This window comes from Nesoenas mayeri, assembly GCF_963082525.1.
Source record: "Nesoenas mayeri genome assembly, chromosome: Z".
NCBI lineage: Eukaryota > Metazoa > Chordata > Aves > Columbiformes > Columbidae > Nesoenas > Nesoenas mayeri.
Window position 1 is genome coordinate 25,982,139 of NC_137542.1, and position 24,183 is coordinate 26,006,321.

The 24,183-nt window shown below is 42.1% G+C and overlaps 1 protein-coding gene across 3 annotated transcripts in view; it reads right to left on the bottom strand.

Annotated features, from left to right (window-relative positions):
• Positions 1 to 19,512, bottom strand: part of GOLM1 (golgi membrane protein 1) — a 36,682-nt gene extending 17,170 nt beyond the window's left edge. For 2 of the 3 annotated variants that reach the window (XR_013923523.1, XM_080362360.1), the window contains exons 1-3: positions 14,021 to 14,477; positions 11,391 to 11,563; positions 9,050 to 9,229 (exon numbers count right to left, since the gene is read on the bottom strand). Coding sequence is in view for 2 of the 3 variants with exons in the window: in XM_080362360.1 (XP_080218486.1) it covers positions 9,050 to 9,229; positions 11,391 to 11,519 (309 nt within the window). In the remaining variant the exon portion in view is untranslated. Of the gene's footprint in view, positions 1 to 9,049; positions 9,230 to 11,390; positions 11,564 to 14,020; positions 14,478 to 19,477 lie in introns of those variants that run through there. The other variant, XM_080362359.1, reaches the window with a different exon arrangement.
• Between the last annotated feature and the right edge of the window lie 4,671 nt (positions 19,513 to 24,183).

Genomic DNA, 24,183 nt, shown 5'->3' on the forward strand with positions numbered 1-24,183 from the left:
TTCACTCCTACAAACAACTAACTCTTGTTTTAATCCAGATTTATTCTGCTTTAATCTCACAATTCCAGTCACAGTTAGATTTACTGTATTTATCCCTGGAAGGAAGAAAACACCATAGCACAGCTTGCTACCAGCTACCCTCTCACCAGGGAACGAATACACCTCCATGCAGGCAAGCACGGATGAGCTATGAAAGCATTAATCACAGACCATAAAGGAACTCTACAAAAGCATCGTGAAGCCCTTGCATTCCACTACTTTCCTCACTATCCTCTCCCACACTTTGATAAGAAGATGCTGGAGTGATCTTCTTCCATTCCCTCACTTCTCTCTCATTTTGAAGAGGCAGTCAACTTATATTTCATCTGTTCTTCCATCAGTCCTGCTCTACCGACACATATATACACATGACCCAAAAAACCTGAATACTGACAGGACTATGCCTCAATTAAACTAATTCCTGAGAGACACATGTCAGGCTAACACACATCCACATTTAACACCTACGAAGTCTGGTGCAGAAGAGTCTTCTTGAGACTACAAAAAGATGAGATCCACTGACCCTTCAGACACAATCCAGTTCAGCCTTAGGAGCACATTTCTTACATGTCACTGCCAACCTCCTCATCATCCTTCTCCCAGGAAAGCACCCTCGATCAGGGTACATCAAGTCGCCAGTTTCCACACATTTCTGCACAAGTACTGATGTGTACATACGTCCACACCACTTTAATGCAAAGAACTGCATCCATTCTGGCTGCACAAGTGACCCTGAAACTCTGACAACACTGTCAGTGCCTTTTTGCACAAAGACTACAATAGTAAGTGCTGGTTGTTTAGGAAAAGCAAAGTGTTCAGTCAATCTGAGTGCGACAGCACACAGCAGAGGAGTAGATTTGTCTTTTTTTGACCCCTTAAAGAGTCCCTGCTCAAAGAGGTGGTCATTCCTACGTCAATTCAGAGGCAGTTGTTTTCAATCCAATAAAATAAATATTCCTACACCATTTTATACATACAGCCAAGTCATGAACACCACTGTGAAACCTCAATAGCAAAGGACCTGTTCATTTGCTAAAAAGGAAAAAATAACAACATGAATAACAACATATACTTAGGATTATTTAATACTTCTCCCTCTTCTTTCTCATAGGATGGGTGGGGAAAAAAAAAAAAGGCTCCAGATTTGTTTGCACTGGTTTATCAGAGAAAGGAAGTTAATGTTTTGATGGAAATGCCATGTTTTGCTAATGCATAAGCAATGTAACCAGTTTGTTCTACGATTATCAGCCTCAGAGTTTCCAGCATTAGCCACTACCAGAAACTCTCAATGGACTAGAAAAATCAGTATGACACAGCAATTTTATGTTCCCACAGTTTGTTGTGGTGTGATTATTTTTTCTTAACATGAAACACACAAATACCAGGACCACTTATTTGACAGTAAAGCAGATAAGTGTTAAATGTTTTGTACATTAGGACAATAGTAACTGTGATTAGCTGAAGTGAATAAAGTTATTTGTCATACAAAAAAGGCTCCTTAAATCACAACGTGGGGGGCGGGGGGGGGGGGAAGCATGCCTGGGTGTTTCTGTATTGCATACAAAACTTCCTTTTGCAAATGTCACACCTACCTCCTGAATATGTGCATAAGAGTCCAGGAAAAGAACTCATGAAAATCTAGTTAGCTGTTTACATTGAGCAGGAAATACTGTTTAATAATTTACAGGACAGATCTCCAACTGTCGGCTTCCAATCTGACTGCATCAATCATGTCAGGTTTTCTGTTCCTCCTTCTGTCATCCAAGCATTAACTAATCTTCACCTCATGGCTGTGACTTAGGCAGACATTATTTTCTTTTATGGCTTTATGCAGGTCAAGAAAGCAAACTGCTAGGAAGCACTCAGCAAATACAGGCTAAAACTCAGTTCTACGAAGAAACATTTTAAACCTCATTCAGCACACAAAACAATACCTATGATCCCAAGGAGTGAGAATCCAGCTTTTGGAAACTCACAATGTATCAAAATCTGATCTTCTGTGACAGAGGAACTCTGTAACATAGAACCAGTTCATTATGTTTGCAAACATGGTATGTCTTCCACAGAAGTCCTTGTAACTACCACTGAGGAAAAGTCAGTCTCCTGATGGGAGTCAATCCTGTGGACAGCAGGTCCTCGGAAAACAAAAAATCAAAAGCAACACTGCCACCAGCAGTGATGGAAAAATCTTGCTGCAGCTTGACAGCAATTGTTTTAATTACAGTTGCCAGAGATATTTTTTTAAATTCACCACAGATACAGAAGTCATACTCCACTTAAGAAACACAAAAGTTAAAGTTCATGCTACAAAAAACAACCAAAGCATAATGCAGGAATACCTGTGAGGAAACTTCAAGATAAATTATTTCAAAGCATATGTTTTGAGCACATTCGCTGAACTATTTACATGCATTTGATCCAATTAATGCCTTACAAAGTAGCCTCCATAAACATATCCATTGGAGGCATTACTATACTAACTCTTGCAGCATTTTATATCATCATAAAACAAGCTAACCCAAGCACACTGAACATATGTGCTTTCTAACACTGACTGTGCATAGTGTATATAAAAGCATAATGAGATTGCAACAGGAAAAAGGAATAAAACAGCAAAGAAGTTGATGACAGTAAGCACTGGTTTCAGGACTAAAATCTAAGAAAAACAGGGGCTTTGCATTCACAAATAACAGCTCTCACAAGGAGAAACAGATGAGCCACAGCATCGGTAAATCAGGTGCTCAGAACCAAACCAACTGGGAACAAAGCAAGCTGGGAATGTAACATTTACACACAAAGAAACAAGCAAAAGCAAGCATTTATAATTAACCAGGGGGAAGAAGGGCATCTATTTCAGGATTAACTTGAACTCATCTAAATCCTTACTGCAAAAAGGAGTTGTTCTGCCTTGCATGCCCCTAATTGCTCCCTACCACCCTGCTGGTAGCACAACTTAAGCCATATTTTGATTATCTGTTGCTCATTTCTTAATTGTAACTGGAAATTCCCATCCCTTTCTCTATTTTTGCAAATGTACATCCCTGCACACACCTTTCTAGTAACATACATCATCAATTCTTTTCCCTCTTTTTACTCTTCTTCTTCACCACTTTGAAATGATCTTCAGGAGTAAAGAAACTATTTATACTACTCACAAAAAGCTTTTTTTATTCTATGACATGAGATTAATGGCTAATTAGGTACTAGAAAGCAGGGGGAAAAAAGTTCATAAATAAGATCCCTATTAAAATATTTCTCTTTTAGGTTGCTGCACAGTCATACATACTTCAGTGGAGGAGCACCAATTAAGTCAAGTCTAAAACAAATTTCAAGCCCAAAATGGAGGATACATTGTTCATTTAAATCTGTTTTGCACTGAACTGAATTCCAGTCAGAAATTAAAGTTTTTCCCATCCTCAAGAAAAGGAAAAAATCCCCAAACAAATAAGTTAAAAATAATAATTTTTAAAAATCACAAACAAAAAAGACCAGAAACAAAAACACACCACAGCTTTATTCCCAAAGAGTGATTCTGGTGAAGATCAGGGACTCAATCGTGTTTCACATCCTCTGCTAAAAGTGATCAACACACTCTTTTTTTGTGATAAAGGACACATGCACCATGACATGGCACAGTTCAGACCTCAAAACTGAAGAAAGCACTAGAATTGTTAAGAATTTCTTATATTCTCAGTAGAAGAGAGAGGTAGTTGAAACATGCAAGTAAATTACTTTTACTGGTGCAGGGACTGGAGAAAATAAGCCACGTGCAGCTACAGGACTTTCAGGACATCGTTATATTTAATTAAAACCCAAAAAGTAGGCAGTGTAAACAAAACAGAACTCTATGATGAGAGAATCTTAATATAGAACCTGTACAGATATATGTACTATACCTTCTGCGTTCCTCTTTGTCCATTCATTTTGTTATGAAGCAGTTACCTCTCAAGCTCCACATACTCTAAATTTCTACTGCTAGGGTGTCTACAGTTCAGCTAGTCCCAGCCTATCCATTTACTTTCTCCACCATGTAAAAATATATTTTAAACAGAGGTAGTCTTCTAGACCTCTGCCGTTCCAGTTATGAGTATGCAGGATGATTTCTCTTGGTAATTTAAGTCATGGTACGGCAAGCAGAGTGGGGCACGAGGCAGAGCTTGCTTTTCCTTAAAGCCTTTTTAAAGCTAGAAGATACCACACAGTTTGGTCTAAAAAAACCACCAAAAACAAACGACACATAGGCACCTTTTCCTTTTCACAGCAGGTTTTCCTCTTTCTCCCTGCTCCCCCCACTGCCATTCCTTTTGAGTTAAGCCGACTCTCTGCATACCGATAGGTATTTGTCTCTGAAGGTTGTGCTGGGAATTGAAATTTTCCCAGCAGGAGGGGAAGCGAGAGCAGCTGTGGCCAGTGTTAAAAGACACTGAGCAACAGCACAATGACGTGCTTCACATGTAATGTACAAAGCTTGGCCCCTCTCCTCAGTAAAACAACACGTGGGGTGGGGAAGAATCACATAAATCCAAAGAAAATGACAAACTACAAAAGCATGTTCTAGCAGTTAAAAATAAGAGAGATTATACTTATTGTTCTCCTGTTACACTCTTCAGAGAGACTATTGTGACTGTGTACATCCCAGAAGCTACGAGTCCTGAATAACAACCATATAGAATATTGTTCTTTAGAAAATTGCTCATGGATTACGAACAGCCCTTTTGCACTCCTGCTTCCTTATCTGTTGTTGCTAAGAGTTCACGTAAGCTCTCTTGATCTCTCCAGTCTATTTCTGTATGGATTTCCAGAAGACATTTGCTAAATCTACATTAATCCTTAAAAATTCAAGCAGGTTTTTTAAAAGCAGTCTGGTGACAGAAGTGTTTTACGCATACTGAGACCTAAGAGAATAATTATAACAAGCAGTTTCCCAGGATTACATTGCCTCAGTGGACAGTGAGCCCACAGCGTATTTCAGGCTCTGACTACCTCCTACCTCTATGCCCTCGTCCACCAAGTAGTACAGAGGCAGTACTACTAGAATAAGAGGAAATTTAACTCAAAATGGTTACCACAATGCCACCGATATTGATCTACACGTGGCAAATACCTTGTTGGTGTATTAGTTTGGTAAGAAGCCTAATCAGTGGCATAATTATGCTGTATTTTACCAGCAGAGTAATAAAACACAGCCAGTAGAGAAGAACTGCAATTAAGATGGGTCTCAAATGCTACCTGAGAGTTGCTTTAGGTCAGGAGTCCAGATTGTGAAAGTTTGCCCCCATACAGATTTCTTCAATAAATAGAAAAATCAAAATGTCTCCATGAAAAAGTGGGTGTTTTGAGACAGATCATTCACTCCTACACATCGGCTGAAAGGATTTTCATTTTTGTTTAAGAACAAGAAAATCCTGCTTATCACTCAAAGATCTGTCTACTTAGTTAAACAGTTTGTATTACTTTAAAAGCGAGTTGAGAGACCTGGGATTTGGATCTGCATTCATCCTTTCTGGACTAGGTAAATACTTGCTGCTAGTCCTCATGGGGTAAATAAAGCTCAGTTCAAGGACTAAGTTTCCCATAGCCAGAAAGGGTGAATTCATTACTTGCCTCCCAGGAGTCCCAGATTCCACTGCAATCCACAGAGCTGAAAAAACAAGGATATATGTGTGCCTGTGTGTGTATACAAATATGTATGCACTTGTGAATATACAACACACTTATACATGGATACAGATACAGACACCAAAAAAAAGCACTCTAACAGTCTTCTCTTATATTCCACACCCCTCTGCAGAATAACCTCTGATCCAGGACAGCTGCTTCAAGTTTCTTAGTGAGGAGAACAAAGTTTTCCTTCTCTTCCCTGCTGTCATACAAGGAACATTCCTAAATCAGAGTGGATGGATCCATGCCAGCTTGGCGGATGGCATCTTTTGACAAACACATAGGTTCGCCATAAAGCAACACTCTACTCTTAATCACTGACCTGGAAAACAAATATGTATGCAGAGTATTAGCTAACACGTCACAAAAAGAGCAAACCTTGAATTTGCCACAAAGTGGTGCATAAGCACGTACACACCCATCCTGCCACTTCAGGCTCCTGAAACATTGCTCTTTTCCAGTCACAGAAAGCAGAAGACAAAAGATGAGTCCACTAGAGCACTTTAATGATTCCTACAGCTTCATCTCCTGGGGTTTCAACAGCAAGATTCATAGAGTATTCTGTCACTGAACAACAGTGTTTTAGGGTGATGGAGGGAAAAGCACTTACGAAGAAGGAACAGCTATACTACATGTGCCCCAAAATCCACCTTGCCCAGCATGCTGTCTCTAACACTAGATGCCAAACGAACACCAAGGCAGCCATAAACTACAGTATTTTCCAAGCAGCAGCTACATCTGGTTGAGGAATGCTTAGAGCCAGATCAAACACCCTTTTATTGAGTGGCAGGGCAGATGTTCATCCAAGGTTATCCAGTTGCTTTTTAACCAACAAAGACCCATTGCAACTGGGCATTATGGATGTCACACACACATGCAGCTTCACCATCTATCGTATGGGGAGCACTTCTTCTGCCCAGCCTGAACTACAACTTGCTGATCACACTTGAAGCCCATCAGTGGATGGAGAACAACCACGCCTTGTCTTTCCCAGCCACAAGAACTTTCCAGAACCATTTGGGATCCTGGAGATGTCCATAACAGCTTTCCTCAGCTGGCTCACCTGAATCTTGTCCAGCCTGTAACCTGTAGTTTCCTGTAAACTACTGCACAGCTTTGGGTATCCTCCTTGTTCTCTTCTGCATCCCTTTCCCAGCATCCCAAAACTCCATCAGTGACCTCCCCACACTACAACAACTAATCCAGTTTGTTTCTAAACTACTTTGTAACTTCTGCCTTATCATTCTCTCTTGTGATAACACTGTCTTACCATATAGCTGCATAATTTCTCTGTAAGCCATGCGTGCGCAGATTTTCACAATTCCAGGCGTGAATGCATTCATTAGTCTCCTTCCTCCTTGTCACTGACTCTTTCAGAAGGAAACTCCAACAGACTTTAGAAGCAGGCTTTTTTTTTCCAGAAGCCACTTTGACTCTTCCCCAGACTACCACATTCAGCTTCATGTCCAACAGCATTCTTGGTTTTGTAAAGTACTTCTTACCACTATTCCTGGCACAGATTCCAGATTTAATGGATGACAGCTCCTACATGTCCTCTAGACTCAAAAATACCACCACTACAAAAAAGGTGGATTGCGTGGTAGCAGCTACGTTTGTCTGGTACCACCATAATCTGAAGAAGAAAGGTTGCACAATATGCTTGGCAGAAGCAACATTTCATCCACCCGAGCTTCCTCAAAACTACTGAGTGAGCTCCTGTCACCGGCTCTCGATGTCCAACCATCTGGCCAGCCTGCACTGTAAACTCCGTGGCCACCACTTCCAGTTCCAGTGACTTTTAATACCTTTGGCTACCAGAAAGTCTACTTACGAAAAGAAAGCATAAAATGTATTTATCTTGTAAAAAAGACTGTAGAGTAAATTAAGCAAATACTTGGTTCTGTTTCCCTTTTTGTTACCTTTTTAGAATTTTATTATTTTTTTAATTCATGCATGGGCTTTCACTCTTTGCAGGATGGAATTGGAATGCAAAAAGATTCCAAAAGAGAACGAAGGGTTTCACCAACATGAAAACTGGAGTACCTTCCCAGAGAAGAGTAAACTCAACTCCCACAGTACTCAGTAGCAACATCCACTATTAGGAGGCAGAAGTGACAAAATGCTGTCTGATTATCCTGGGGTATCTTTTTAATAAATACATACATTTAAAATAAATAAATTAACTAACTATACCTCACCTTTTTTAAAGTATACACAAAGATTAAAAAACAAAGACGTTATCAAAGAAATATGTTTGTCTCAAAAGAGGTAAAAAGAATTGGTTTATTATTTCTTTTAAAACCTTGGATAAAACTGATTTTAAAATAAATTAAAAATATATAGTGCTGATGTGCATATTAATGAAACAGTTCTGCCTTCCATTATTATCCATTTTTCTCTTCCTCTCAGTCCTTCAAAAATTATTCTGGTGTTATTTTCTTCATATACTGCAAGTTTTGAGCAGAGAACCATCACCTAATGGTCAACCTTCTACCTGAAGAGCACCTGTTACCATCACCAGTTGTGTCTGTTCAGTCTGCAGAAAAGAATAATCCTGGAAAGCTGATCTATAAACTTCAGTCAAGATACTCTACAGGAGAACCAATAAACCCAGAATAAACACTCTCAGCTAAACACTTCAGGCAACAGTGAGGAAAAGTGATATTAATGACTAACAGCCACACCTGAGGCAGCATTAGCAACATGAGGAAAACACACAACAAAACGGTTTGCAAGACACTACACAGCAGTGATTGTACACTCCACCATTTAAGTAGGTACGTTCATACTCTTCACAACAGACTTTGACCCCTCTGGCAATGCTGCACTGCCAAGAGCACCACCACAAAAGGCTACTCGAACCTTCTGATGTCTCCCAGCACTACTGCGTTTTGGAGGCCAAAGGCCAAGGTGGCACAAAATTTGTAAAGCATTTAGAAATACACGTCAACCATTTATGCCTACAAGTATATACAAATATATTTGAGAATTTAAATACATATGTTGGTGCAGCTTCTTCTTTTCCTTGAGTTTTAAAACATCAGTATACAGGAAAGAAAGGCAGAGGCCCATGGTTGATCACAGTGATTTACAGAGAGGGTAAAGATTTTATTCAGAAGCACTGTTACTTGCAGCTTCTAATATTTCACATATTATACGATTAATTTTATAATAAGCATTCAATGCCCATTTCTAACTACTATGCTATGATACATAAATTAAATGTTTTGCAACACGAACACTGATTGTATGCCCACCAGTTGGAACATTAGAGCAACCTTAATCCATCACAGATACTGTCTTGGTAAACCAGAGTCTCACAGAAAACCACAGCTAGAAAAGGACTTACCTTCTCTTCCTGATGTGCTCTCTTGACATTTTCAATCTGAAAGCTGTGCAAGGACTGGATTTTGTCGATTTGCTGTCGCTGCTTCTCTAGTTCCCCTTGGAATTCATTCTTTTTCATCTCCACAGCACCCCTCTCTGCTGCTGCCCTCTGGACTTTGACTTCCAGATCCATGATCCGACCCTGAGGAAGAGCAAATTAGCCAAAGCAACAGAACCGTTCCCCCTTTGTTGGGCTCTTTTCCCATACATTCAAGGAGTGACAAATTTCACAGAGCTGGCAATGCTAACATCATCAAAGTATTGTATCAGTTGGGGACACCTGCCACGCACACAGACACACACACAGTTCTGCATGAATTAACAGTACAGCATATTCTCTAGAGACTATCAAAATTTCAGTTAAAAACATGAGAAATGCAAAGTTGCCTCGATACATCAGCTTTAAAAAAAAAAAGAAGGCACCCATCCAAAAAAACCCCAAAACATTGCAGTCTGCAATCTTTCTGAAGGACAAGGTCAAATAATTTTTTAAATTTAATCCAGACAACTCTGAAGTCACTTCAATTCCCACTGTTGATCCCAAACTAACTCAGAGAGAAAACTAATCTCTCAAATCAACAAGTCTCCCTGGAAGACCTGGGAAAGCATAGAGGGAGGACATCACTGCCCAACTTTTACATAAACAACTGAGATACGGCTGTTACACAAAGACACATATAAGCCAAAATGCATCATTCTTCTCGATTGCTTAAAGACCAGTGGCAATCAGAAGAAAATTCAACACCATCACATACTCCACATACAAACACAGAGACATAAGGTAAGGAATGAAGCCTGACGCTATACCACCTTGTTTCTTTTTTTCTTTTTAAGTATTGATTTAGTTTTGCAAGACACTGTTTCTAAACACTTCAGGTTAAAAACTGCTCTTTGGCAGCAAGGAAGAGTACAAAGACACAGGGGGTGTGAAGGGTGAGAGGGAGGGTCAACAGAATTTACCCAGGTAGAAAGACCTGGGGATTCCCTGTGGATCAAAATGTAGATACAACAAAAACTGTCTGTCTTCCAAGACTCCCAAGAAAATGGACCAAATCTTCTTACACCACAGTACTCTGCATATTACTGCCCACCTACTCTGCTTCTCTGCCATAGAAAGCTAGAGAATGGAAAGGGGAAGGAAAAAGATTTGCAGTTTATCTGGAAGAGCAAAGGAAAGCACTTACTCCACTCCAGTCATAATAGCTGCAAAGTATTGCCAACAAACTAATGGGCTGACAGCAAAGCTCCAGCAGTGCTGACATAGCTACAACCCGCTGGTAGCCACTATCCTGAGGCCACTGACTAAAGGGAAAACACAGGATGATGAGAGCCCCAGAAGATGGGGCATCACACCTTCCACCAAGGAAAAGCTGAGACACGTCCCTAAGCGCACAGCCAGAGGCACGTGTCCTGTTTCAATCGTGCCCACTGAGGTGAAAGAGCAGGTCACTTCCTACAGCTGTCAACTTGGTGCCAAGATCAGCTCAGTTACAAAGTGGACATAAATTCAACGCAAAAACTGGGGAGGAGCTCTCAACAGCCATATTGAATCACCAGGTTGTTAGTTTTTAGGTTTGTGTGTTAAAAACAAGAAGGAAAAAAAAAAACAAACCAAACCAAACCAAACAAAACACATCCTGCATACACGGTCACAAAACAGAAACTTTATTCACATACTCAACTTCAGAAAGCACGCTCCAGAAAGAATTAAAGCCCAAGCTCAACAGTCACAGAAAAACACAGTTACTGTCACAAAACTGGCAGACAAGGTAATTATTCCATGTAAGTTGTGTGCACACTTTAGGAGAGGTTTCTAAGAAACACAAATTCAGATTTTTAAGCACTGTTTCTGAACAAGCTAAATTTCTTTGTACTTAGTGGGAAAGTATGCACACATTCTTACGGGTCATGTAAGAAAAAAAACTAGGGAGATGAGCAAATTGCAAATGCCCATTCGAATTAAAAAGGGAGTGCCAGTCTCAGCGTACAGCTGGGAAGAAAAACAGAGGATGGCATTTGTCACATCTGTAAACTGGAACAGCACAAGATAGCTGAATGCTTTGGGTAAGCAGAAATGACAAGTGTCAGAAATGCAGGTCTTCAAGTTTTGGATCCCTCTCACCCACAAACTGGCATTCCTCGCATTCCCCCTAGCTGATAAGCAACAACTGTAATATTTGTGAGAATTCCTACAAGAAGCTGAAGCTCCTGGCTCACCACGTGCGGGGGAAGTGTGCTCCTTGTGGACAATGTTTATTACCCACACAAGTACAAGATGACATGCAGAGCAATAGGAAAGTTACCTGCAGATCCACGCTGCGAGAACTTGCAATCCAGTAATTAAAACCCAAAACAATGATGCACGCAATGAGCGCGGCCACGAGGAGAGGCGGAGACTTCATCCCTCTGCAGCTGTTTCCGAGCCCTACCATTTCAAGAAAAAAACAAGCCCAGAGAACCACAACAGTGTGGAAACCTGCAAATTAAAATGGACACATTATATTGCATCCTCCACTATGGCTATTTTATATATACAACGAAACTTTCATTGCAATAATGCAACACCTCTCACATGAAGGGACTACATCAAGCAAGGAAAGCACACTGCCTAGATATTTCCATCTGAAGGACAAAGAAAAGCCATCTCACACTACTAGCTTGTACATAAAGCTTCACACGGACTTGACAGGAAAGTCTTAAATATTCCTAACAATATAATGAAAATCTGCAATAAACAGAATAAATCAGCTATCTTTTTATCATATATTCCACCCAAAAAGCTAATTAAGCAACACTAGTCTACAGATAGAGGACAGATTCCTTGTTATCCTGTTTTGTCACAAAATAAACGTAGCCTCACTGTTTCAAGAGTAACTTACACTTCGCTTCCCAAACCTGGGGAGTTTCAACTTGTTCCTCCGATAATACTATTTTAACTTTTTGGTTCCAAGTTTGTACATAAACGAATAAATACATTAGATTGGACCACAATACTTTAATACAAAAATAGAAAAAAAAATAGCAGACACTCCATTGACTGTAATCTATAAACTGTATTAAGTGATGTTTGTTTTGATCCTCAACTGCTTTCTCTGCTCCTAACAGAAAATAAATAACCTTGCTTTAACAAATGAGCAGTACCAAGGGTACTACTGGTTGCTATTGAGACTTGGCTTGTTTATGAAAACAACCCATCTTATCAGAAAAGCAGGGATAAGGGTATTGCAATTCTGTTCTAAATAGGCCATATGCATCCTATGAAATTATAAAATCTGGTCTTCATGAGTGCAATAGCAACCAGTTCAACGAATCCTCAAGCTCCACTAAGAATCTTGGGCAGTTTGCAACACTGTTCTCTTGTAAACTTAGATCAACTTTTTTTCTTTTTGCACACCTGCAGATGGAAGCCAGAAAAAAATCAGCACAGAACATCAAGCAGACAGCAAACACGGATGCATCACAAGACACTAACTAAATCTGAAAAGGGTACATTCACTATTAATATATTATACAGTCTCTCAACGTGCATGCTCTTAAATAAACCAGCTTCTTCTCTACGGATACAATTCACAGGTTGTAGTGTATTTAAAAATTAATAAATGGTAGCAAAGCTCAAAGAGTCTGCATGTGGACCTACCCGGTAATCACAGGAGACAAAGGTGATGCCAGCAGCAAGCAAGTACCAGAAACGCTGATTCTGTTGCACATTGACTACATTAAGTCCTTCAACAGCTCATCTACACCTAAGTGTGCACAAGTGCCCTCTGCAAAATCATGTCTTTGCATTCAATTTAAGATAAAAACCTCTTTTCTCAGCAGGGAGTACACAATAGTGCCAGACTGGTGAAGGTTTTGAATCTACTTCTTCATTTGAAAAGTTTGTAAATTTGTACGTATTTGAGAATAGAGTATATATAGAGCCTAAGGGTAAAACGTGGCCTCCTGAAAATGCTGCCTCTTCGTGTACATATGCACACACACAAAATATAGACCCCCCCAACAAAAAACCACAAAACACAAACACAAACAACTACAGCAACAACAGCGAAACCCACGAACAAACAAACAAAAAATTAGGTACGTTTGCATAGGTCAAACACCCAAAGCTTGGGCTTCTTGTCTAAGGAACCTCAGCTGTGGAGCAAACCAACACATGCAGCACAGCTCCAGTGGACAACCATGGGGCCACATACAGCTGAAGTAGGTCAACAGAAAAAGCAAAGGCATAAAGAGGAACCATGCATTTTTGTCGTAAAGCGAAGAAAACAAGACACAGTAGACTAAAACACACACAGTCATGCACAAATTTCCAATACAAAGCTAAGAGTTGCAGAAACACGTACATCTTGCACAGACTATTCTCCTGCTGTGCCATCCTAAGAGGAGCGCCTGAGAAGTACAGAGCCAGAAGTACAGAGAAGTAAGCCTTCGCCTCACACAGATTCCCTGAAAATCAAGAACCACACGTCTCCACAGCGGTGACAATGAGAGGTGGAAAATGGGGATGATCAGCACTGCCTCATCAGTTAGGACAAGATAATGAATTTACTTTTGCTTACTAGAATAAAATACTACATTTCAAAAAACATACGATGGCACCTGCCATTAAGTCATTCTTAACCTGTTCTTCACTGTAAGAGTATTAGTTGGTACACTTGAAAACATGGACTGTAATACACAGTGCACCACTCAAAGTATTACTTGAATAAAATAGTTGGCATTTTCCTCCTGGCAGTTAGAAATAGAGAAAGTAGTCTGTGTTGTCAGCAGTAACAACTTGCACTGTAATTTAACTACTGGATAAATATATGAGACTAGATCGAAAATTTAGATCGAAAATTTTCAGAGGTAAAGCAAGGGAAGAATGGTTAGTTCACCGTGCAGCTTAAAACACAGGCACAAAACCATGATAAAGGAATGGTGATACACTTACAGAGTACACGAATCCAGCAGCCTCAGCAACTCTTCTGCCGTTTTTCAGCTATTAAAAATAAGCAGGCAAGAAAGCGTTGATTTCACTAAAGCATGTTTGACTTCAGTACTTTGTTGTCTCTAGAAAATCCAGTGTTGTTTGCCCTTAAATAACTTATGTTAATGGGGAATATATTTTTATGCTCAACAGGAAAAAGGCAGAGTAAAGAGATGAAACACACGAAGCATCTTCTATCCGAACAGCACAGGTCCAAAACAGTTGCAACGCTGATATTCCCTCTCTCACCAGTTTAAAAATAAAAACTGTTTAACTTTCTATCATGGATACACACACGCACACATTTGGAGGGGAGATACGCTATCTCAGTCACTACATTTACATGAAAACGTATTAATACATGCTGTTTTCCAGGAAACATCTGGCTTGGCACAGTTATTTTAGTTGAAAATAAAATACATTTCTGATTTTATAAGTAAGAAAGTGATTTTACTGAACAAGAAAGAATCCATCTTTCAGTAATATTTAATACAGATGTGAAAATGAGATGCTGTATCACATGCATAATGTTCTACATCTGGTAGAGCATAAAATTCCTGACTTCTGAACAGCAGATTTCATCCTTCTGCTTTGCCAACCTAGCAGTGCTTCACCAAGCGGGAGATGTTTTACATTCTGAGAGATTCAACAAATTAATATATAGCACACTTTTATTTCCCGCATAAATATAATATATTCTCAGTCTGAGCAATTCCTTCTTTTACTGTACTCAGCTGAAGGAGGATAGCTGGTATCCAGCAATCTGCCGCTACAGATAATGAACAATCATGATTACTAAGTATCGAGACTAAGACATCAGAGGCAAAGACAGAGCAAAACAATTTGTGTACTTCAGAGTCCCAGAAGGAAAACCAAGTGTCTCGGCTCACAATGCCCAGCTCCATGTATTTGCATGAGACCTGCCAAGCATCAAAAAGCAGAGCAGTGCACAGCCCAAGGGACCGTGGGTGGGAGGTGGAGAAGAATTACAGAATCATTTTGGTTGGAAGAGACCCTTAAGATCATCAAGTCCAACCATAACCTAACTCTAGCACTAAACCATGTCCCTAAGAACCTCATCTATACATCATAAGACTTCTTCTCCAGGCTCCTCACCAGTTTCGTCACCCTTCTATGAACTCTCTCCAGCACTTCAATGTCTTTCCTGTAGGGAGGGGCCCAAAACTGAACACAGGATTTGAGGTGAGGCCTCATCAGCATTAAGTCCAGGAGGACAATCCCCTCACTAGTCCTGCTGTCCACGTTAGTTCTGATACAAGCCAAGATGCTGTTGGCCTTCTTGGCCACCTGGGCACACTGCTGTCAATCAACACCCCCAGGTCCTTTTCCCCCAGGCAGCTTTTCAACCACTTTTCGGCGATCCTGTAGCACTGCCTGGGTTTGTTGTGACACAAGTGCAGGACCCAGCACTTGGCCTTGTTGAACCTCATACAATTGGCCTCATCCCATTGACCCAGTCTGTCCAGATCCCTCTGCATGGCCTTCCTACCCTCCAGCAGATCAACAATCCCACCCAGCTTGGTGTCATCTGCAAACTTACTAAAGGCGCACTCAATTCTCTCATCAGATAATTGATTAAGAGATTAAACAGAACTGGCCCCAATACTGAGCCCTGGAGACCACTTGTGACGGGCCACCAACTGGATTTGACTCCATCACAACTCTTTGGGCCTGGCCATCCAGACAGTTCTTTACCCAGCAAAAAGTATATCTGCCCAAGCCAAGATTTACCGTTTTCTCCAGGAGAATGCTGTGGTGTCAAAGGCTTTACTGAAGCCTAGGTAGGCAACATCCACAGCCCTTCCCTCATCCACTGAGTCACCTTGTCACAGAAGATCAGGTTGGTCAAGCAGGTCCTGCCATTCAGAAACCCATGCTGGCTGGGCCTGATCACTTGGTTGTCTTGTATGTACCATGTGATGTCACTCAGGATGATCTGCTCCATGGCTTTCCCCAGCACTGAGATCAGACTGACAGGCCAGTAATTTCCCAGATCCTCCTTCCAGCCCTTCTTGTAGACAGGTGTCACATTTGCAAACTTCCAGCCAAGTGGGGCCACTCCAGTTATCCAGGATTGCTGATAAATGATGGAAAGTGGCACCTCCAACAGCTCCCTAAGCACTCTTGAATGGATCTCATTTGGCCCCATACACTTGTGTCAAAGTCTCTTCTCCCTTGCCTGCTTACTTGTCTACCGACCGCCTACTCCACCACCCAGCCAGTGCTTGGTGAAAGCCAGCCTAAAGTCAGGGCAGTATATGGAGACCACATGCAGCTGGAGGAGCCACTGAAAAGTGAAGGCACATCTTACCTGGAGGTCTTTGCCTCCAAGTGAGTACAGAGCCTTAGGAAAACCCCTTTTGAAAGACAGGCCCATGACCAGCAACAAAAAAGAGGGAGAAAAAAAAAATCACGAGGACCTGAGGGCTACTGGACAGCGCTGTGAAGACACACAAGCCCACTCCAACCACATCAGCTGACAGGCTGTCCCCCAGGCAGGGGAAACCTCCTCCCACCAAGGGACCCCCGCAAACAGACAGTGGTGCCATCCTCGTGTTTGGCAGACTCCTCAATTTCTCAGTGAGATTCTGGAATAAATTACCTGTTTTTTCAGATATTGCTATGAAATTCCTACGTCTGACTGCTTGAATAAAAATATACCAGCTTAACCAAGCAAGCTAATCAAAACCTCTTCCATTGACAACAGTTAGTTAGTTATGCTGACACATGACTAAATCAGACTAAAACATACTAGAAACTTTTTTTATCAAAAAAACTCGAACAAAACCAACAACAAAACACGACACGTTTCAAAAAGTAGTTCTTAAAAGAGTGAATCAGAGAGCAAACACCTGTGCGCCCAGTCTTTCAAAAAAAGGTGATGGTTTGGGGGCAGGTGGAAATTGAGAATTGTCAAAAATGAGCCAAAACCTTTCACTTTTAGTTGTATATGTGGTTAACATGCAGTAGCGATCATCCTTGAAATATAAATGCAATTTTTCGTCCTCACTCATGGCTGGATGTTACCCACAAGTACTATCATTCACAGTCGCATGGTGAGAACCTGTTACAGCCAGTAGCAACCTTTGTGCTTTCAAGGGTGCACTGACTGGCTACATGGGTCAGGAACTGGGTCTAGTACACTGTCATAAACCACCACACACAGATTTCTTATCATCCTCTGCAGCAACGCTGTTTGCAGGTGCGTTTTTTTGCAAGTCAAAAGAGGCCAAGGAGTTTCTACAACAAACTCAAGCCTGCTGACCACAAGCTTTCTCAATACTTTCCACAAGAATTTAAATAACTAAACCAAAAACCAAACACAAACAAAAAAAAATACAACAACCCACAACCCAAACAGACACACACAAAAAAACCCCACACACACGCAAAAAAACCCCACCTCCTGAAACATCCAGCAACAGCCAGTTTTTAAACTTCTGTACTGATGCACTTCAAAGTGGCAACCACCAAAAAAAAAACCAAAAAACAAATTCAAACACTGATGCCACAGGATGTCACTGAGTCACTGTTGCCCAAACTACCAAGTTAAACTTTTCACAGTAACAGGAAGGGTAGAAGCATTTACACCACAACATGTTCAGCAACTGCACTCTCATCCTTCTCAGGAATAACTATCATTTGATAACTAAACCCAAATCACAGTTTTTCCTTCTCAAATGCATTTTAAACTAGAAGTAACAGACCAGAGAGAATAAAAAGAGGGTGACTGTTGTTACCACTCATCCACTAATTATTTTTCAACTCAGGAAGTCTCTCTTCTTTCAAATTACTACTTTTCATGAAGCTAGTAACCAATTACCCACAGTATCCTGGCCTTTGTCCGATTAAAGAGACTTACAGGTGTGTAGCTGAACAGAGGTTCAATGTTCATTTGTTCTGATGAAGGAAGTTAGGTAACCAAGAGTAACTTGACAAAGTTTTCCAAAATACCCACACAAAGTTTCCAGACATGCTGTCTAGGTGTACTTGCAGACGATACTACTACTGCCTGAAAATACCGCATATGAAAATAAAATTAAACAAGCAAACGTATACACCAGAACAATCTCAACAGTTAATCAGACACTTCATTTCTGTTTACGACAAGATTTTGTTGTTTGTATCTTTTCCATGCAACGCGGACTATCTTGTTAGGACCACAGTTAACAGGACATACTCTCAATCTTGAAAAATAAAATATTTGGCAACAGTGTACAGTAAGTTTAGATATGTGGTGAGAAAATGACAAAACAAGTACCATCTCCCCAGCCCTGCAACACTACACACACGGTTTCACCGTAAAACACGCGCACACACCCCCTAGAAAAAAAATCAGCATCACAAATAGTTCTTTGAGCAAAGTGCTGTTAAGATGTAAGAGGAAGGGCCATTTTAAAAGACTCAAGCTAAGAGCAAGGTTAATTAAAAACCTGATAATCTACTCCCATCTTTTAAGTCGACAATGGAATCCAAGAAAGCAAAGAAAGAGAAGTCCTCTGGGTGCAGGAAATAAACACAATATTGATGGTGTACCCAACAGCTGAGCCAACATTTCTGAGGAGGTGGGGGAAACACTTTTCCAAGCAGAAGTGGGAATGCCTCTGGAGGCACGAACGTGGGAAAGGCCACCAGCCACTCCGGCGGGGTGAGGACACAGAGACCCCCACAGCCGCGCCGGAGGGACAGCAGCGAGCCGGCTGAAGCGGGGCTGTCTCTGAAGGAGGACGGGGAACAGTTTCAGGTCACAGCCCGGGTCGGAAGGGACCTCGGCAGGCCATTCGGTCTGACCCTTTGCGGGAAGGGGCACCTGGGCCACACTACCTCACCCTGTTGTGGCCCCTTCTGATTTCTAACACCGCCGTTGTTCCTACCTCCGCTGGGAACTGTTTAGGGCTCGACACCCTCCGCTCTGTGCAAAAGACCCGAAGAGGGACTGGATAGAAGAAGTACTATAATAAAGCGCTACTACTACCAGGCACGCACGCAAGCTGAGCCCACACGAGCCGCGCCGGTACGTTCGCTGGCACTCACCCGCGGAGACGGGGAAGATCCCCCGGGACGGAGCCCGCCCGGGGCTGCATCTTACCGCCCGCCTCCCGCCGACACCAGCGGCTGCCGGCCCGCGCCGGAGACGCCGGTCGCCGCCCCCCGCCGGCCACCGGCCGTTGAAGCCGGCCAAGCCGAGCCCGGCGGGGCAGAGCCAGCCAGGCGGCGGCAGGCCAAGGCCCGCGGTCCCTCACGCCGCGCCGTCCACCCCCGCCCGGCCCGCGCCGGCCCGCCTGCCTCCGCCAGCCGTCTGCCTCAGCCGCCGCAGCGCCCGTCGCGCCAGGGGATCGGACTCCGGCAGGCCCGGCCGCAGCAGCCCCCAGCCCACCCCGCGGCGCCTCGGGCGCTCACCTCAGCTTGCCGCGCCGAGCACGGAACGCGGCCCCCGGCGCCGCGCCTCCCGCGGCCCCCGGCGCCCGCTGCGAGGGAGAGGGGCGGCGGCAGGAGGCACGGCGGGCAGGCGCGGGGAGGGGACGCGCAGGGCGCGGAAGAAGCCTGGCGGCCGCAGGGGCAACAAACCCTGCCGGGCAGCCCCCACCCAGCCCCCGCGCCACCCCCCGGCGCACCCCGCCTGAGGCACCGCGGGGCCGCCCTGCCTCCCCTGTCCCAGCGGCGCCTCCGCCTCAGGAGCGGTCGAGCTGTGCGGCGGAGTGTGGGCTGCGGCGGAGCCGCGCGTCCACGCCTGCCTGCGGTAACCGCCGGGAGCAGCACCCCCGGCCCTGTCCCCCAGCCGGCCCTGTCCCCCAGCCGGCCCTGTCCCCCAGCCGGCCCTGTCCCCCAGCCTGCCCTGTCCCCCAGCCTGCCCTGTCCCCCAGCCTGCCCGTCCCCGCCCAGGAGCTCAGGCAAAGCCCCAGCCCCATTAGCCGAGGTGAGAATTTCCAGTCCCGACCACAGGGCCTTGAGTTTCTGGAAAGCGACGTGTGGGAAAGTCTGCGTGTCGGAGATAAGAGGCGAGTGAAATAAAACTGAGTAAGGCTGTTTTAATATTTATTTTTGACAGCCAGATGTATGAAGTGGGTATTTATTCAAAAATGTAAAAGTAAAAAGCAGCAACAAAAAAGTTAAGCAACGCGTTTCTGCCATGGTTATTAGCTCAGCTGGGCATCGTCCACCATCTGGATCTGCATGTTGTCAGCTTTTGCTGATGTAACATGAACAGAGTAAAAGCAGAGTATAAAAATTGCTGCAACGGCAGTTGTGAAAAATGCGAAGGAATTTATCGATCTTTGATAGAAACTGTTATTTTGAGATCCATTTCTTTGATGATATGGTGGGTCTAACAACAACAAAAAAATTCTAACTGGACAAAGCACAAATTTAACCAAAGTGATCTTCCACATGTCTGAAGATAATGCTGAATAAGAACCTTTTTCTAGTTCTTGAAGACAGTTTAAAAATTATTCAGTGTAAGACCTGCACTTTAGCTTTTTCATAGGACAGATTTTTGTGTGGTTTTTTGTTTGTTTGTTTGTTTGTTTTAACACCATAGCTTTGTCTAGCTCAGAAACAGATTTTTCTTCTGACAAGTTCAAAGCTATGTTGGATCATATCCCTCTAGTTAGGGAGATATGTGGTTTCCCAAGTGGAAGCTTTTTTTTCTCTTCTTTTTCAGTTTTTAAGGAAAAATGGGTCCTTCTTTAGCAGCCCAGCACAGCTTATGTCTAGAATTATAATTTGACTAGAAATAGGGTTTCCAATGTGTGGGGAACTGAACTGTTTGTAGAGATTTATAAAAACACAATGAGACTCAGAAAAGAGTTCATTTGTCTTTGTCAGCATGACAAGAAGACATTAAAAATAAGTAGTAGTGCAAATATTCATTAGGAATAGCTCTGCAAGCAGCAAAAAAAAATGAGGACTATCTGCAGCTGGGAATGCTGATGGACTGATTTTGCCCTGCTTGCTTACAGGTAACTGAAAATGCTGGAGAAATAACCCCATTATTTTCCCTGGCTTATGAGGTTGTCTTGAGTAGAGGCTGTTCTGTCCAGAAAATGAGGGGGAAGGGGGTGGAAAGGAGGAAAAAAAATCACTTAGATACAGAAATGACTGACAAGACTCAAAACCTTATTGATTATCAAGCCGATCTTCAATAGAGTGAAGATTAATTCCAGCACTGTCTGCAGTATGGATCCAATGAGAAGAAGTTAACTTAAAAAAAAATACAGCACTACACAGTTTACAAGTTGTCGAGGTTTTAGATCGCGGGGTGACAATAAAACCCTGGCAGATGTATTGTTAACCCCCACTTCCCCCTTTTTGCCCTTCCCTCTCCCCCCTTCCCACTCAGGACAGGCTATCGGGAGGGAAAGGACAGAGAGAAGAGAGTTGGAAAATTAACAATGTTTTACTAATGCTACTAATAAGAATAGAGAAAATAATACAAAATATACAAAACCAATCTTGAAAGTCTCAGCAACTGCAGAGCCGGCACCCGAAGTCCTGGATTGGACTCTGCAGCCAACCGGAGCTGGATTCAGTCTGTCACTAGGCCTCAGTTCGCAGGGACGACTAGCAAGGTCCTCTCCTAATGTCGGCCATAGGGAAAAGGGACGAGATCCTCGTGATCTCCCATTTTATATGAAGTATTCACGTGAATGGAATGTTATACACAGTTGGTCAGTTTCTTGGTCACTTGTTTCTCGTCGTTCCTCTCGCGAGATGTCCATCCATGCTTATCAATAAGTTTGCATTCCATTGCTAGGTTTACCAAAACATGTGTCTGGTTCTCCAGGAAAATGCAGTTAATATGAAGGCTGTAGCTGGAAGGCAAAATTCACTGAAAGAGAAACTTGTTTTTAACAAAACCAGGACACAAGTTTGCAAAAGTGATTCAAAGAACACATTTAAACACAGTGACAGAACTAGTTCAAAATGTTTATGAACAGTCATCACTTAACAGTGTTTCAGAAAACATCAGCGGCTGATACTGGCAGAAAGTTGTGAAAAGCTCAGATGCTACAGAGCTTTTCTCTATAGGTTCTCAATTTAATCTGAATAGCCATAATTTCTTTCCCTATTGATCAATACTTTAAACTACAACTATAACCAATCTTACACAAAAATTAGTAGAGCATGCAACATAAATAAAAATGTACCTCTATTTAAAAAATTAATAGCCATGTATTTTAACAGAGAACTAACAAAAATACATGTTTTTATCTTTGGACATAAACACAGTAAAGCAAAGAATTATTGAAAGAAAACCACTCATTTTGGTTTAGAAGAACAAAATGGATGGCATTCAGCAGCCAGACCACTCAACGCTGTTTTCTGTTTGCTGCATGTTCACAATCCTATGATGGTCTTTCAGAACTATATTCTAACCTTGCTTTGAAGCCAATAGGAACACACAGCTACATACATTAATCTGCAGAAAGGCTGAGGATCTCAGCAAGACCTCTTGGCACCCATACTAGAAGCAATACACTTGATAAGGGGTTGTCTCTATGGGCATCACAGGGACAGCATGACCCTCAGCCCAGGAGAGAGTTGACCTTGAGAAAGAAGCCAGATTTGCACTTAGAAAACACTGCATACTAGGGCTGAGTGTTAATGACTTACTGCTGCCTAAATGCTGTGTCTGAAGAGTATCATCTAGAAGTAAAGCAATTTGCAGAGGGCTGCTGGAGGTGGTTCGCTTCTACAATTTGTATCTGTTCCAGAGGTATTTGTGAAAATCAAAATTACTGTTTAAACTGAAGAAAATTAGATATTCTTTGAGAAAAAGGGATTAAAAGCACCCAAGTCTATGTAATAGTTGTTATTTATCATTAGCTTAACTGAAACCACAGCAATAGATGTGTGATCATTGATTATACTTATATATAACTGGCATAGCACTGAAACCAGGATGCATTCATGTGCAAAAAATTGAAAGTCAGCACATTAGTCAATGGTAGAGGAACAAATCTTGTTTTATCTGTGTCAGAAAAATTAAAACTCATGGTGGTGCACATTTTTTAGCATTGAGAGTTATCTCATGAAAAATAACAGTATTCAGCACATGCCTTTATTATAGGAGTTTTGTCATGTTTCTAGAACTCTGCACAGAAACTTCGTGGTAAGCAGTAGGTTTTGCTAGGTGTTAAAATATCCGTAAAAAGAAAACACCTGAGGTACACAGTACTTTGCAGTTGATGCTATGGAAAAAGTACATCTGTTTTTTCTTAAACTCCTGGACAAATATATCAATAGAGTTAATCCGCGTGAAAGATTGTTCTGAAGTGTGGGCATACTTTACCGTGGGAGGCTGACATATAGTTACTTGACTTGTACAATCTACAGCTTTTAGATATTACCAGCCCAGTGATATGTGTCTATGCTTTCTGTGGTGTGTCTGATATCTCCATGAATGTAAAACACTAATGCTAACCATCCCCGTCCCCCGCCTCCAATACCTCTCTTTTCTATTTTAGAAAATATCTTCTGATTTTGCATTGTGTTTTTTTCATTAACTGAAGTACAAGGATGCTAATTATTTACCTTTATAACATATGGGGAAAGAGCTATACCATTTTTAAATGCCATGTTACGACCATTAAGAAGGCATAGATCAAACCCTGCTTGATTAATTCAGGCCCTTGTGAAGGTTCGTTAGCTAATTAAGGTGTATTACCTCAGTGGCTTGGATGCAGAGTACATCTCAAACACAAAAAGTGTTTTCCATGATTCCGTGCAATCTTGTGTGTTACCTGAATTCCTGAGTGCCTGTAAAACATAGCTGTGTGTGATCACAAGATCTGTTGATCACGCAAGCAGCTGATCTCTTCCTTGATCTGCCCTATTTAAATGTGTGTGAGACATGTGGATATAGCCTTTCCTTCAAATTCCATAGTTTCCTGCCTACTTGTGAAGAAGTGTATTTTTAAGTCACACTGCCTTGCAGTCAGCAGAGAAAAATAAATGTCTTACTATTCTTCTTCCATACTACAGCAGTGCTCTCACTTCATCTTTAAAAGATACTAAATGTTTTGTTCTATCCATGGTAGTCAAGCAAGAAAGCATTGGTCTAGCAGAGACACAACAGATATTAAGAACTTTGATTTGAATCCCAT